The sequence below is a fragment of the Entelurus aequoreus genome, linkage group LG06 (genome assembly GCF_033978785.1).
Source record: "Entelurus aequoreus isolate RoL-2023_Sb linkage group LG06, RoL_Eaeq_v1.1, whole genome shotgun sequence".
In the NCBI taxonomy this organism is placed as follows: Eukaryota; Metazoa; Chordata; class Actinopteri; order Syngnathiformes; family Syngnathidae; genus Entelurus; species Entelurus aequoreus.
The window spans coordinates 2147436-2163636 of NC_084736.1; the positions used below are offsets into that span (position 1 = coordinate 2147436).

Here is a 16201-nt window from a genome sequence, read left to right on the forward strand (position 1 = left end):
GATAGAGATGCCCTTTCTTTTATACCTGTTGGGAGCGCATTCCACATTGATGTGGCATAGAAAGAGAATGAGTTAAGACCTTTGTTAGTTCGGAATCTGGGTTTAACGTGGTTAGTGGAGCACCCCCTGGTGTTGTGTTGAAGCATCCTGTTCTGGAATCATTTTAAGCTGGAAGTCTATATGATAATAAAGCCATATTTGTTTTATTTAATACAAACACTTTTATAAAAAGCAACTCTTTCGTACGTCATTTCCGGTTGCTCGCTTACTTCCGTCGATTGTGCGCATGTCACAACCTCTTTACAACTGGGCAGGCTAAGATGGCGGACGCACAAGTAGGTTCTAGAAAATGGCCTAAGCTTTTAAATCAACATTTTTATGGTTTAGTAAACACATTAGCTCACTTTCTTGTTGGAACATATCCTCAAGTGGGTGCTATAAACAACCACGGGTGTCATTTAATAAGAGGAGCAGTGGTTTACATGAGGAATGTTGTCGAGCTGCACACCCGCGTGTGACGCTAAAGTTAGCTACCGTGCTAGCTTAGCCTCCTGCTTTTGCACCTTCTTTTACTTTACTATTTTTGCTATTGCCAGCCTATAACACGCATGGTTTATCATTAACCATTATCGTATTTTATAATTTAACCATTTACTTCGTTGTTTTATTCAAATGTGGTAAAGCTATGCAATGTGGATTATAGTATTGTGCGGGTGCTAGTTAGCATTGGCTACCAAATGTTTTTTCTTAATTAGTTTTTTATCTTTTGCAGACCGAGAGGGCTTATCAAAAACAGCCCACCATCTTCCAGAACAAAAAACGTGTTCTGGTAGCAGATGGTGGCAAAGAAAGCAAAGAAAAGATCCCCCGTTACCACAAAAGTGTCGGGCTGGGTTTTAAAACCCCAAGAGAGGTATAGAATATTACTTTTGTTACTCCTATCGTCAAGCTGCAAATGATGTTTTCTCACGATGGTCTTCTAAACCTTTCAGGGTTCTGATGATAGTGCCTTTTTGGCTTTGCTGATGCAGCTGGAGACAGCTTTAATTGAGCTTGGATTTATTAAACTACTAACTATACTTGTTTTTTCCCCCCTCAGGCTATAGATGGCACTTACATTGATAAGAAATGCCCTTTCACCGGGAATGTCTCAATCCGTGGCCGAATCCTTTCTGGTCAGTTAACATACAGAACTACAAACATCTGCTTTGTCTTAATGTATAATAAGTTCTCTTGTCACTGCCCTACAAATGATGTTTTATCTCACGATGGTCTTCCAAGCCTGCCAGGCTGTGAGGACAATGCCAGATGGCATAGCTGATGTTGTTGTGACAGTATTCATCAAGAGAATGTGTCATTTTAGCTTGCCGACTAACATTTTTAATGCGTGGTGTGCAGGTGTGGTGACCAAAATGAAGATGCAGAGGACCATCGTGATCAGACGCGACTACCTGCATTACATCCGCAAGTACAACCGCTTTGAGAAGAGGCACAAGAACCTGTCTGTGCATCTGTCACCATGCTTTAGGTAACTAGTCTTAATTTACCTCAAATACTTACAATTCTGTCATTTATGACACATTTGTGCTGATGGTTTGCTGCAAATGATGTTTTTCTCACGATGGTCTTCCTAGTTAAAACCTGACGATATCGCCTTATGGCAATGCTGATGCAGTCTCTCCAGTCCAATTTCATTGGTCACTGAGTAAACTTACAGTTGCTTAAAGGTTGGTTTTCTTCTGCAGGGACGTCACTGTTGGCGACATTGTGACCGTCGGAGAGTGTCGACCGCTGAGCAAAACCGTGAGGTTCAATGTCCTCAAAGTGACCAAAGCTGCTGGAGCCAAGAAGCAGTTCCAGAAGTTTTAGGTACACCATGGAAACAAGGTGGCTTTCCAATAAATGAAACTTGTTTAAAATAATGTTCTGGTCATTTTTTCTACTTCCCCTTCTCTCTAGCATGTTTAAAGCTCATCACATCAAAGCTACTTTATAATGCTCATATTAAGTCTAGTTTTTAAATATTATAGATCAATCTAAATTCACCTGAATCCACATTTGCTCCAAATGAACCAAAAAATAATTTGTTTTGTTTGCGATGGTGCTACATGAAACATTGCTCGCAAAAACTTACAACCAAAATGGAAATAAAACAAGATGATTAAAAATAAGATAGGATCTGTATGAGTCCTGAAAATGTGAAATATTACCAACAAGGCATGGTGAAGATATCCATGGAACAATCTTTCCTTCCTACATTTTTCTTAGGTGTGACGTCAGTGGATATCTCCATATATGATATAGTTTACCCAAAGAGCTTTGCGCTGTTAAGCTCTTTTTTTTTTTTTGCCTCTGGTGTGACTGGCTCATACATGCACAAGCTCTCTGCTGTTGCCATTTCTAATACAAAGTAGCGTATAGTTGAAACTTAACTGTCAGACTCCACTTGAAAGCTCAGCTGTACAACACTGCTAACGGAGAGAGTGCTGTCAAAGTGGAAGCACGTGAATAAGACCTGAAGAGACTTGTCAGAAAGCGGCTTGAAGATGATGTGTAAAACAACCTTGACCTCAGAACAACCATTTAATGTTATGAAGGCCACAAGGAAGTGTTTTAAATGTATATTAAAAAGTATGTTATGTTATGCAGAATGTACTAGAATAGTGTCAAATGTACTGAAATCCTGGTCGTCCAACAGGTAGCTCTTTAAATGATGTACATTATTTCTGTATTTGTATATGAAGTGATGCAAAGTGCAGGTGGAAAAGTCCATTCCGAGGTCCTTGGCATCTAGATAGAACAATAGCCCTGCTGATGTCATGACATGTCAGCTTTTGCGTGTAGTAAATGATACAAAAAAAGACACAACTGGTGGGAATATTCGCAAAACAAAGTTCCCTGACCGGGAATCGAACCCGGGCCGCGGCGGTGAGAGCGCCGAATCCTAACCACTAGACCACCAGGGACTGGAAGCGCCCGTCACTGCTAAAATATATGTTTAAGCAATGCATGATCGATTATCTATAACTATTACGTAACGATGTAACAATTATAAACTTCACTGATAGTATTATCGAATGGATGGATGGGTTTATCCTCCAAAGTACAGTACCCATTTGTCTCAACATGCTGTTCTCATTGTGAACACAAGAGGGCGACAAATCATCATACGCTCTTCTACAAAAAAGGCACTGATTTGGGTTTGATTTTACTTCTCATTTTGGATGCGAGCGCTGATCTGATATTTGAAATAAAGCTGGTATAGTCTCATGGTTAACCTGCTTATCATAATATTTACACAATGTAAGTTAGTTCATAATTACTACTTCAGTAATAAGGGTTAGGGTAAATAAAGCTCATATTATCTTCGTTTATCTTTCAGAGGGCCGTGCTTACTTATTTTAACAAGCTGTTCTCATTATGAACACAAGAGGGCACCATCACCGTGATTGTCCTGGGACCAGCGGCTCCTACCACTAGGGGCGCTAGTGAGACACTATTGACTTTCAATGGGCTTTATTATTTCCTCTTTTCTAGAAATGTTGTCATCTCTATTGGCTGTATAAATGTCAGAGATCATTATATTTTGCCTCTGCTGTACAACACATCATAATTAATGTTATTATGTGTTAATATTATTGAACTGCAGATCAAGTCAGGTTGCAATCTGACAGAGACCAGTAGTCCCTACCACTAGGGGCGCTAGTGAGAATAGTCACAGCTGTGGTCCCTATCGATATGACTGGATTGATTGATTGGTTGATTGATTGAAACTTTTATTGATTGGTTGATTGATTGAAACTTTTATTAGTAGATTGCACAGTACAGTACATATTCCGTACAATTGACCACTAAATGGTAACACCCCAATAAGTTTTTCAACTTGTTTAAGTCGGGGTCCACGTTAATCAATTCATGGTAATGGGCTCATTATTTTCCTATTTTCTGGACATTTTGCAGATCTTGTAGCTGAATACATGTCAGAGATCATTATATTTTGCCTCTACTGCACACGACATCATAATTATTGTGATTGTGGGTTAATTTGGTAGAACACATCACAATCACACAACTGACGTACGTCAGATGCTTATAATTAATCATTTGTATCCAGTTACTATTATTATTATTCATTTGTAATAATGTTTTATAATTACCATGTAATGATCATTTCCTCAGTAGAACTTGAATGAGTCATAATACAATTCTATGCAGCCGCTGAATGGGCGCATACTGAAGCACTGTCGGACAATGATGTGTGTAACACACATGTGTCACATGTATGTGTGTTACACACATCACTGTCCGACAGTGACACACACGTGTTACATGGTTGTTCGACAATAAACTGCAACATGCTGTTCTCATCATAAACACAAGAGGGCGACAAATCACCATACGCCCTTCTACAAAAAGGCACTAATTTGGGCTTGATTTTACTTCTCATTTTTGGCTGAGATCTGATATTTCCCAAAAAAGTTGAAATAGTCAAGTGGTTGATATGCTTATCATAATATTTATCATAATAATGGAGGATTTGCCTTCCTGATATGATATATTAATAATTATTACTTCAGTAATAGCCCACTATACACAAATAAAGCTCATAGTATTATCGTTTATTACGTAGTTACTTATATTAATATGCTGTTCTCATTATAAACACAAGAGGGCGACAAATCACTGTATATACGCCCTTTAACAAGGGAAATATTTAGGCTTGATTTTGCTTCCGATTTTGGATGCGAGTGTTGATCTGAAATTTCAAAATAAAGTTGAAATAGCCCATCCATCCATCCATTTCTACCGCTTATTCCCTTCGGGGTCGCGGCCATGAGGTTAATTTTCTTATCATAATATTTACGAAACTGAGGACTTTCTCCATACAATACACGCATAATGACTATTCCAGTAATAGAAAACTATACAAAATAAGTTCAATGTTTGTCGTAAGGTACGTGCTTACGTATTGTAACATGCTTTACTCATTATGACCACATGAGGGCGATAATCTACTGTTTTTTAGACTATGCACGTTTTGACAAAGGCACTGAATTGGGCTGGATTTGACTTCTCTTTTCGGAATACAAGTGCTGCTACAATATTTGTTGTGCTGATCTGACATTTTCAACATAAATTCAAATAATCCCGATTTTTTTTTACACTTACAAAAAATCCCGAAGAAATGGGGTTATCTAAAACAAAACAATTATCACAAAGACAGTAATTCAATATATTTTTTTTCTTATTTTCTCTTAACATTTTCTAAGATTTAATAATATTTGTTCATATATTATTATTATATTCAATTATGACTGCAATGGGAGAATTTGGGTTTCAAATCTATTTTATGAATGAAAAATTTAGCTTGCAACAGAATAATATTAATAATAATTTCTAGGTTGCTATCGTCTATAAAAAAAAAATAATCCTAATTTAATCTCTTCTCCATTGAATTGGGACATCTCCATAAATGTCTCCCAACCAACCTCTTATCTCCTCCCAAAATAAATGTAGTGTCCCATTCCAAAAATGAATGACTCCCACTTTCAATATTATTACAAATATCACAGTTGTCAACCATAATGTTATTATTAATATTAATAATGTGACGTAGGTATGGCGTACATCACAGGTGTCAAACTCAAGGGCCGCCACAATAGTGAGCGTCAATAAAGTGTACTCATTCTTTCCATTTTGACAGGAAAACATGCAGTTGCATATCTTTTTAAGTTTTGTAGTATCTAATAATATACATGTAATATACAATGTATTAACATTTAAATAAATACTTGAAAATCTACTTGACCTATATTAACAATGACAATTAAGGTCGCCAGAATTTTACCGTAAAAAACAGTGATGATGTAAAAAAAACAAAAACATTTTTTATAATGGTGTATGTAAAATATATACAATAAAACACGTACCCAATCGTGTATTATTATAATGAGGTGAGTTCTTATTCATTTATACTCGAATATGATTGAGTTACAAAGGCAGCTATACTCCGCTACAGCAGGTGGCGTATGCACATAATAACGTTGGTTGTGACGCGCCACAAAACGAAGAAGAACTAAAGCAAAACAAATATTTACTGTAAAAAAACAATGATGATGTAAAAAAAAAAAAACCTGGATTTTTTTTTTTACGGTGTTCTTAAAAAATATACAATAAAACACGTATGCAATTATGTAATATTATAATGAGGTGAGTCCTTATTAATTTATATTCGAATATGACTGAGTTAAAAAGGCAGTCATACTCCGCTACAGCAGGTGGCGTTACGCACATAATAACGCTGGTTGCGACGCGCCACAAAACGAAGAAGAACTAAAGCAAAACAAATATTAACCGTAAAAAAAACAGTGACGATGTAAAAGAAAAAAAACATGTTTTTTTTTTTTTTTGAAGGTGTACGTAAAAAATATACAATAAAACACGTACACAATCGTGTATTAATGAGGTGAGTGCTGGTTGCGACGCGCCACAAAACGAAGAAGAATGAAAGAAAAAAAAAACATTTCCGGCGGAAGTAGCCGGTCAGCTGCGTTGCATTTCCTTTCCGCTTCCTGATTCTGTCAAGTGATCGTTTTTGCTGATGATCATTTCTTTGTTGGCGTTCAAGTTGTCTTGATCAGGAATAGAAAATACTAAAAGTGTTTTCCGGAGCACAATGAACACGGAAAAGGACTTCTCGCCGTTGACGGCCAACATCGTGCGGGCCCTGAATGACAAACTGTACGAGAAGAGGAAAGTGGCGGCTCTGGAGATCGAGAAGCTGGTGCGAGAGTTCGTGGCCCAGAACAACTCCACGCAGATCCGACATGTCATCCAGATCCTGGCTGCGGAGTTCGCGCTCTCCCAGCACCCGCACAGCCGCAAAGGAGGTCTGATCGGCCTGGCTGCGTGCTCCATCGCGCTGGGCAAAGACTCTGGTTCGTACCTGAAGGAGCTGATCGAGCCGGTGCTGACGTGCTTCAACGACTCGGACAGTCGGCTGCGTTACTACGCCTGCGAGGCTCTGTACAACATCGTCAAGGTGGCCAGAGGAGCTGTGCTGCCCCACTTCAACCTGCTCTTTGACGGCCTCAGCAAGCTGGCCGCAGACCCAGACCCCAACGTCAAGAGCGGTTCGGAACTTTTAGACCGACTCCTGAAGGACATCGTGACGGAAAGCAACAAGTTCGACCTGGTGGCCTTCGTCCCCCTGCTGAGAGAGCGCATCTACTCCAACAACCAGTACGCCCGGCAGTTCATCATCTCCTGGATTCACGTCCTGGAGTCGGTGCCTGACATCAACCTGCTGGACTACCTCCCCGAGATCCTGGACGGGCTCTTCCAGATCCTGGGGGACAACAGCAAGGAGATCCGCAGGACATGCGAGGTGGTCCTGGGCGAGTTCCTGAAGGAGATCAAGAAGACGCCGTCCAGCGTGAAGTTCGCCGAGATGGCCAACATCCTGGTCATCCACTGCCAGGTGGCGGACGACGCCAAGCTCACCAACGACCTCATCCAGCTGACGGCCATGACCTGGATGAGGGAGTTCATCCAGCTGGCGGGCCGGGTGGTGCTGCCGTACTCCTCGGGGATCCTCACCGCTGTGCTTCCTTGCCTCTCCTACGACGATAGGAAGAAGAACACCAAAGAAGCGGCGAGCGCCTGCAACCACGGCCTGATGAAACTGGTCACGCCCGAGGATGACGAGGAGCAGGAGGAGCAGGAGGAGAAGGAGTCTCCGTCCAAAGAAGACGGCCTCATCAAGGCGGAGCCAGACAGCGGCGACAGCGCCTCACAGGATGTGGTCGCTTTCAGCAACATCAGCTTCTTCGCTCCGGCGAGCGCCGACAGGTCTCAGGTGACTCTGGACCTGGACGGCATCGTGCAGGTGTTGGACCGCCACCTGCGCGACTCCTCCACCGGCATGATGACCCGCATCGCCGTGCTCAAGTGGCTCTACCACCTCTACATCAAGACGCCACGCAAGATGTTCCGCCACACCGACAGCCTGTTCCCCGTGCTGCTCAAGACCCTCTCGGACGAGTCCGACGAGGTGATACTGAAAGACCTGGAAGTCTTGGCCGAGATCGCCTCTTCTCCGGCCGGACAGACGGACCCGGCGCTGACCTGCGACGGCCTGGAGCTGAAGGTGCCGGCCGGGAGCAAGCCGGGCGCCAAGACGGGCGAATCGTCCCCGTCCACCCCGAGCATGAACTCCTACTTCTACAAGTTCATGATCAACCTCCTGAAACGCTTCAGCGCCGAGAGGAAGCTCCTGGAGAGCAGGGGAGCGTTCATCATCCGCCAGCTCTGCCTGCTCCTCCACGCCGAGAACATCTTCCACTCCATGGCGGACATCTTGCTCAAGGAGGAGGACCTGAAGTTCGCGTCCACCATGGTGCAAACGCTCAACACCATCCTGCTCACGTCCGCCGAGCTCTTCGAGCTGCGCAACCAGCTGAAGGACCTGCGCACGGCGGAGAGCGGCGCGCTCTTCTGCTGCCTCTACCGCTCCTGGTGCCACAACCCCGTCGCCACCGTGTCGCTCTGCTTCCTCACGCAGAACTACCGGCACGCCTACGCCCTCATCCAGAGGTTCGGCGACCTGGAGGTGACGGTGGACTTCCTGGTGGAGGTGGACAAGCTGGTGCAGCTCATGGAGAGCCCCATCTTCACCTACCTGCGCCTGCAGATGCTGGACGTGGAGAACAACCCCTACCTGATCAAGGCGCTCTACGGCCTCCTCATGCTGCTGCCTCAGAGCCAGGCCTTCCAGCTGCTCTCGCACCGCCTGCAGTGCGTGCCCAACCCCGAGCTCATGAGGACGGTGGACGGCTCCGAGCATGCGGACGCCGGGCGCAGGCCGGGCGCCAAGCGGGCCGCGCAGGCTCACGTGGATTACGACCAGCTGCTGCTGCACTTCGACTGCGTGCAGAGCAAACATCTGGAGGTGCGACACCAGCGCTCGGGACGGGCGTCCGAGCTGCCCGACAGGAAGCTGATGTGAGGCAGGAAGCAGAACGTGTGGACGACAATGGAGCTAACACTGTAACCACAAGGATTTCAAGTCAAAACACATTTCAGCACTCATTTATTTCATTTGACAAAGTAAAGGATGTTGCTACATCTTGATGATGCTGATCATGTGACTTGCAGTCAGGCGGTGTTTATATCTAATATGATGGACATTGTTGTATTGTCACAGGGCTGCAGTGTCATGTGACTTGCAGTCAGGCGGTGTTTATATCTAATATGTTGGACATTGTTGTATTGTCACAGGGCTGCAGTGTCATGTGACTTGCAGTCAGGCGGTGTTTATATCTAATATGATGGACATTGTTGTATTGTCACAGGGCTGCAGTGTCATGTGACTTGCAGTCAGGCGGTGTTTATATCTAATATGTTGGACATTGTTGTATTGTCACAGGGCTGCAGTGTCATGTGACCTGCATGTTGCACAGATTTCACTCACTTGGACTTTTTAAAGCTTCTTGCTGTGCTTTTTGTTGTTGTTGCACCTCTTTTTCTAGCTACTGAATCCCTCTCACTTCATGTAAATATGTTGCTTCAAAGCACTGTTTCCCATCAATAAAGTGGACATTGTTTACATTCTGTCTTCTTCTTCAAACCACTTGCAAATTAAAGACTGGTAGAGCAAGTTTCCCTCTAAAAAGTAACCATTTCATTATTTGTTGTGCCCCAGGGGAAACATCATTGCTTGTTTTAGGTGTTGCCAGACATAGTTAGTATTGTATTGTACAACAATTTCCCACTCTGTAGAAATCATTTCAAAAATCTCTCAATTTACGACGATTTGATGCCTTCTGTGCATGAACATGAACAACAACAAACAGGATACTTCCTGCTTGTGTGCATTGTCATGCATTTGTTTTCAACATTGTTTATATTTGTAAAGGTAAAACTGCAGTATTAACATACTGTTATTACGTAAAATGTCTGTGGTAATGTTTCATTGTGGTGAAGCATCAGTCTCGGATTTTTCATTTAATGAATAGGAATTGGAAAAAAAAAATACAGAAGTGAATTTGTGTCTTTATGTGAATGTGAATTTTTTTGCATTTTAATTTTTCAAAATATGCTGACAATTTCATTGGAAAAAATCAGTGTTTTAAAATTTCAGTGTCATTTTTATATACTAACATTTTTCTTACACTGAATTTATTTTCAATGAAAATGTCAGCATAATTCCATGTAAAAGAATTCAGTTCACAAAATTCAAACGCAAAAATTCAGTCACATGAATTCTGTGTAAAAAAAAAAAAAAAAAGCTTTAATAATTAGGACAACAATTTACCTCCATAAAAACTTCAAATAAATGGTTTATCTGAATTTTATTTTGAAATACAGTCCCGACCCAAAAAAAACTAAGAGTCGAAAAGAAATACCTGGATTAAAAAAAAAACGGTTTTATTTTAATTTCATGTTTTGTATAGCAAAAACAAAAATGTCCAGTTTGCAGAAACAAAAACAAAATTGTATTCGTATTCCGAAACTGGAACTAGAAGTTACCATGAATTGATTAACATGGACCCCGACTTAAACAAGTTGAACAACTTATTGGGGTGTTACCATTTAGTGGTCAATTGTACGGAATATGTACTGTACTGTGCAATCTACTAATACAATATGTACTGTGCAATCTACTAATAAAATATGTACTGTACTGTGCAATCTACTAATAAAAGTCTCAATCAATCAAAGTTGCTGTTTAAAGACGAGACTGCAGACTGGCTGGAGAGAAAAGTAAAGTTCTGTTTTCAAAATATGGATTAATATGCGTTTCTATATAAACTGACTTATGTTGTGTTTCTACATAAACAAAGTTATGTTGTGTTTCTACATAAACAAAGTTATGTTGTGTTTCTACATAAACAAAGTTATGTTGTGTTTCTACATAAACAAAGTTATGTTGTGTTTCTACATAAACTGACTTATGTTGTGTTTCTACATAAACAAAGTTATGTTGTGTTTCTACATAAACAAAGTTATGTTGTGTTTCTACATAAACAAAGTTATGTTGTGTTTCTACATAAAGGGAGTTATGTTGTGTTTCTACATAAAGGGAGTTTGGTGTTAAAGTAACAACTTCCGGTCCCCACACAACTTTATATCAACAACACCATCTTTCAAAACGGCAACACTATGAACATACAAATAAACAAAATATTATATAACATTTTCCAAAATATGTACATAAGAAATATCCTCACTAGAGTTTTCAAGCAATAATACAGATATTACAACAACCATAAAGAAATGTAAAACAAAAACAAAGAAGAAAAGTGCGAGGAATAACACGTGAAAATGTGAAACAAAGAAATAAAATGAACCTTTATTCTACACAATTTGTTTTATTTTCTCATTGCTTGAAATTGTTTTTTTATGTTTGATTTTATTATCATGGACTTTTTTTTAAATGATCATTAGTGAGTTACACATTTGTTTTATTTCAAACTAACAAAAAGTCATTTGGTTTACATGACATGTGCTGGATTTGTTACCATGGAGATTTGCTATAGTGGACATAAAACTTGGACAGCATTCTCCAAGTCCAATAGTGGACATAAAACTTGGACAGCATTCTCCAAGTCCAATAGTGGACATAAAACTTGGACAGCATTCTCCAAGTCCAATAGTGGACATAAAACTTGGATGATGTATGAAGTCCATTGATCAAATGTTACTGTCCTTGTAAGAAGTCCATATGTTACTGTCCTTGTATGAAGTCCATATGTTACTGTCCTTGTATGAAGTCTATATGTTACTGTCCTTGTATGAAGTCCATATGTTACTGTCCTTGTATGAAGTCTATATGTTACTGTCCTTGTATGAAGTCTATATGTTACTGTCCTTGTATGAAGTCTATATGTTACTGTCCTTGTATGAAGTCTATATGTTACTGTCCTTGTATGAAGTCTATATGTTACTGTCCTTGTATGAAGTCTATATGTTACTGTCCTTGTATGAAGTCCATATGTTACTGTCCTTGTATGAAGTCTATATGTTACTGTCCTTGTATGAAGTCTATATGTTACTGTCCTTGTATGAAGTCTATATGTTACTGTCCTTGTATGAAGTCTATATGTTACTGTCCTTGTATGAAGTCTATATGTTACTGTCCTTGTATGAAGTCTATATGTTACTGTCCTTGTATGAAGTCTATATGTTACTGTCCTTGTATGAAGTCCATATGTTACTGTCCTTGTATGAAGTCTATATGTTACTGTCCTTGTATGAAGTCCATATGTTACTGTCCTTGTATGAAGTCTATATGTTACTGTCCTTGTATGAAGTCCATATGTTACTGTCCTTGTATGAAGTCTATATGTTACTGTCCTTGTATGAAGTCCATATGTTACTGTCCTTGTATGAAGTCTATTGATCAAATGTTACTGTCCTTGTATGAAGTCCATATGTTACTGTCCTTGTATGAAGTCTATATGTTACTGTCCTTGTATGAAGTCTATATGTTACTGTCCTTGTATGAAGTCCATATGTTACTGTCCTTGTATGAAGTCCATATGTTACTGTCCTTGTATGAAGTCTATATGTTACTGTCCTTGTATGAAGTCTATATGTTACTGTCCTTGTATGAAGTCTATATGTTACTGTCCTTGTATGAAGTCTATATGTTACTGTCCTTGTATGAAGTCCATATGTTACTGTCCTTGTATGAAGTCTATATGTTACTGTCCTTGTATGAAGTCCATATGTTACTGTCCTTGTATGAAGTCTATATGTTACTGTCCTTGTATGAAGTCCATATGTTACTGTCCTTGTATGAAGTCTATTGATCAAATGTTACTGTCCTTGTATGAAGTCCATATGTTACTGTCCTTGTATGAAGTCTATTGATCAAATGTTACTGTCCTTGTATGAAGTCCATTGATCAACTGTACTTTTGACAAGGTGATGTGCACGTATGCATAGAAGTGCATTTTTTAAATTCCGCAGCATCACTCAAAAAAACACCAAAAAGACTCTCTAAGAAGATTTTTCCAGTAATTGGCAGAGGTCAGAACAGGCTTTGCTACACATCTTTAAAAAAAGCTATATACAAGGAAGTTGTAAGTTTGATCATTTTTGTTTTATATATGCTAGTGTTGCTAACTTGTGTGTCCTCTTATCCACTCATTAATGTTACCTTGTTGTATGTGATCCAGGGACTACATGTGGACTTAAGAAGTGGTCCTGACAGTCAGCAACACAACTACCTCCCTGCAGGCACCAGACATTGATACAACCCTGATTATACGTGCATGTCCTTTAAAACAGACTTCAAAACAACGTTGCAAAATAGTTGTTTTTGTAATTTGAGACAACGTTGATGTCCAACGTTGGATCCACGTTGATGGTTGGGAAATGACCACATTTCAATGGTCAAATCAACCCGACTTTGATTAAACGTCCTCAAAAAGTATGTTGTTTCAACCTTGTATTTGTGTTGGAGAAGATTGGTTGGGAAATGACCAAAATTGAATGGTTGGGAAATGACCAAAATTGAATGGTTGGGAAATGACCAAAATTGAATGGTTGGGAAATGACCAAAATTCAATGGTTGGGAAATGACCAAAATTCAATGGTTGGGAAATGACCAAAATTCAATGGTTGGGAAATGACCAAAATTCAATGGTTGGGAAATGACCAAAATTCAATGGTTGGGAAATGACCAAAATTCAATGGTTGGGAAATGACCAAAATTCAATGGTTGGGAAATGACCAAAATTCAATGGTTGGGAAATGACCAAAATTCAATGGTTGGGAAATGACCAAAATTCAATGGTTGGGAAATGACCAAAATTGAATGGTTGGGAAATGACCAAAATTGAATGGTTGGGAAATGACCAAAATTGAATGGTTGGGAAATGGCCAAAATTGAATGGTTGGGAAATGGCCAAAATTGAATGGTTGGGAAATGACCAAAATTCAATGGTTGGGAAATGACCAAAATTCAATGGTTGGGAAATGACCAAAATTCAATGGTTGGGAAATGACCAAAATTCAATGGTTGGGAAATGACCAAAATTCAATGGTTGGGAAATGACCAAAATTCAATGGTTGGGAAATGACCAAAATTCAATGGTTGGGAAATGACCAAAATTCAATGGTTGGGAAATGACCAAAATTCAATGGTTGGGAAATGACCAAAATTCAATGGTTGGGAAATGACCAAAATTCAATGGTTGGGAAATGACCAAAATTCAATGGTTGGGAAATGACCAAAATTCAATGGTTGGGAAATGACCAAAATTCAATGGTTGGAAAATGACCAAAATTCAATGGTTGGAAAATGACCAAAATTCAATGGTTGGAAAATGACCAAAATTGAATGGTTGGGAAATGACCAAAATTGAATGGTTGGGAAATGACCAAAATTGAATGGTTGGGAAATGACCAAAATTGAATGGTTGGGAAATGACCAAAATTGAATGGTTGGGAAATGACCAAAATTGAATGGTTGGGAAATGACCAAAATTGAATGGTTGGGAAATGACCAAAATTGAATGGTTGGGAAATGACCAAAATTGAATGGTTGGGAAATGACCAAAATTGAATGGTTGGGAAATGACCAAAATTCAATGGTTGGGAAATGACCAAAATTCAATGGTTGGGAAATGACCAAAATTGAATGGTTGGGAAATGACCAAAATTCAATGGTTGGGAAATGACCAAAATTCAATGGTTGGGAAATGACCAAAATTGAATGGTTGGGAAATGACCAAAATTGAATGGTTGGGAAATGACCAAAATTGAATGGTTGGGAAATGACCAAAATTGAATGGTTGGGAAATGACCAAAATTGAATGGTTGGGAAATGACCAAAATTGAATGGTTGGGAAATGACCAAAATTGAATGGTTGGGAAATGACCAAAATTGAATGGTTGGGAAATGACCAAAATTGAATGGTTGGGAAATGACCAAAATTCAATGGTTGGGAAATGACCAAAATTCAATGGTTGGGAAATGACCAAAATTCAATGGTTGGGAAATGACCAAAATTCAATGGTTGGGAAATGACCAAAATTGAATGGTTGGGAAATGACCAAAATTGAATGGTTGGGAAATGACCAAAATTGAATGGTTGGGAAATGACCAAAATTGAATGGTTGGGAAATGACCAAAATTGAATGGTTGGGAAATGGCCAAAATTGAATGGTTGGGAAATGGCCAAAATTGAATGGTTGGGAAATGACCAAAATTGAATGGTTGGGAAATGACCAAAATTGAATGGTTGGGAAATGACCAAAATTGAATGGTTGGGAAATGACCAAAATTGAATGGTTGGGAAATGACCAAAATTGAATGGTTGGGAAATGACCAAAATTGAATGGTTGGGAAATGACCAAAATTCAATGGTTGGGAAATGACCAAAATTGAATGGTTGGGAAATGACCAAAATTCAATGGTTGGGAAATGACCAAAATTGAATGGTTGGGAAATGACCAAAATTGAATGGTTGGGAAATGACCAAAATTCAATGGTTGGGAAATGACCAAAATTCAATGGTTGGAAAATGACCAAAATTGAATGGTTGGGAAATGACCAAAATTGAATGGTTGGGAAATGACCAAAATTGAATGGTTGGGAAATGACCAAAATTGAATGGTTGGGAAATGACCAAAATTGAATGGTTGGGAAATGACCAAAATTGAATGGTTGGGAAATGACCAAAATTGAATGGTTGGGAAATGACCAAAATTGAATGGTTGGGAAATGACCAAAATTGAATGGTTGGGAAATGACCAAAATTGAATGGTTGGGAAATGACCAAAATTGAATGGTTGGGAAATGACCAAAATTGAATGGTTGGGAAATGACCAAAATTGAATGGTTGGGAAATGACCAAAATTGAATGGTTGGGAAATGACCAAAATTGAATGGTTGGGAAATGACCAAAATTGAATGGTTGGGAAATGACCAAAATTGAATGGTTGGGAAATGACCAAAATTGAATGGTTGGGAAATGACCAAAATTGAATGGTTGGGAAATGACCAAAATTGAATGGTTGGGAAATGACCAAAATTGAATGGTTGGGAAATGACCAAAATTGAATGGTTGGGAAATGACCAAAATTGAATGGTTGGGAAATGACCAAAATTGAATGGTTGGGAAATGACCAAAATTGAATGGTTGGGAAATGACCAAAATTGAATGGTTGGGAAATGACCAAAATTGAA

At 39.5% G+C, this 16201-nt stretch overlaps 2 protein-coding genes and 4 non-coding genes across 6 annotated transcripts; 5 read left to right on the forward strand and 1 right to left on the reverse strand.

Annotated features, from left to right (window-relative positions):
* Positions 1-200: 200 nt before the first annotated feature.
* On the forward strand, positions 201-1922 carry LOC133651729 (small ribosomal subunit protein uS17-like). The gene is made up of 5 exons (XM_062049801.1): positions 201-335; positions 773-913; positions 1100-1175; positions 1399-1528; positions 1746-1922. Exons 1-5 carry the CDS (start codon positions 321-323, stop codon positions 1867-1869), a joined length of 486 nt encoding a protein of 161 aa, XP_061905785.1. The 5' UTR covers positions 201-320; the 3' UTR covers positions 1870-1922.
* LOC133652770 (small nucleolar RNA SNORD35) lies at positions 951-1035 on the forward strand. Its single transcript, XR_009826615.1, has one exon. It is a non-coding gene; the product is annotated as a small nucleolar RNA SNORD35 (small nucleolar RNA).
* On the forward strand, positions 1246-1330 carry LOC133652783 (small nucleolar RNA SNORD35). Its single transcript, XR_009826627.1, has one exon. It is a non-coding gene; the product is annotated as a small nucleolar RNA SNORD35 (small nucleolar RNA).
* On the forward strand, positions 1600-1679 carry LOC133652774 (small nucleolar RNA SNORD35). Its single transcript, XR_009826619.1, has one exon. It is a non-coding gene; the product is annotated as a small nucleolar RNA SNORD35 (small nucleolar RNA).
* A 972-nt stretch (positions 1923-2894) lies between the features above and the next one.
* Positions 2895-2966, reverse strand: trnae-cuc (transfer RNA glutamic acid (anticodon CUC)). The gene has a single exon. It is a non-coding gene; the product is annotated as a tRNA-Glu (tRNA).
* Positions 2967-6538: 3572 nt separating this feature from the next.
* On the forward strand, positions 6539-9616 carry vac14 (vac14 homolog (S. cerevisiae)). The gene has a single exon (XM_062049785.1). It carries the CDS (start codon positions 6677-6679, stop codon positions 9005-9007), a length of 2331 nt encoding a protein of 776 aa, XP_061905769.1. The 5' UTR covers positions 6539-6676; the 3' UTR covers positions 9008-9616.
* The last annotated feature ends 6585 nt before the right edge of the window (positions 9617-16201 follow it).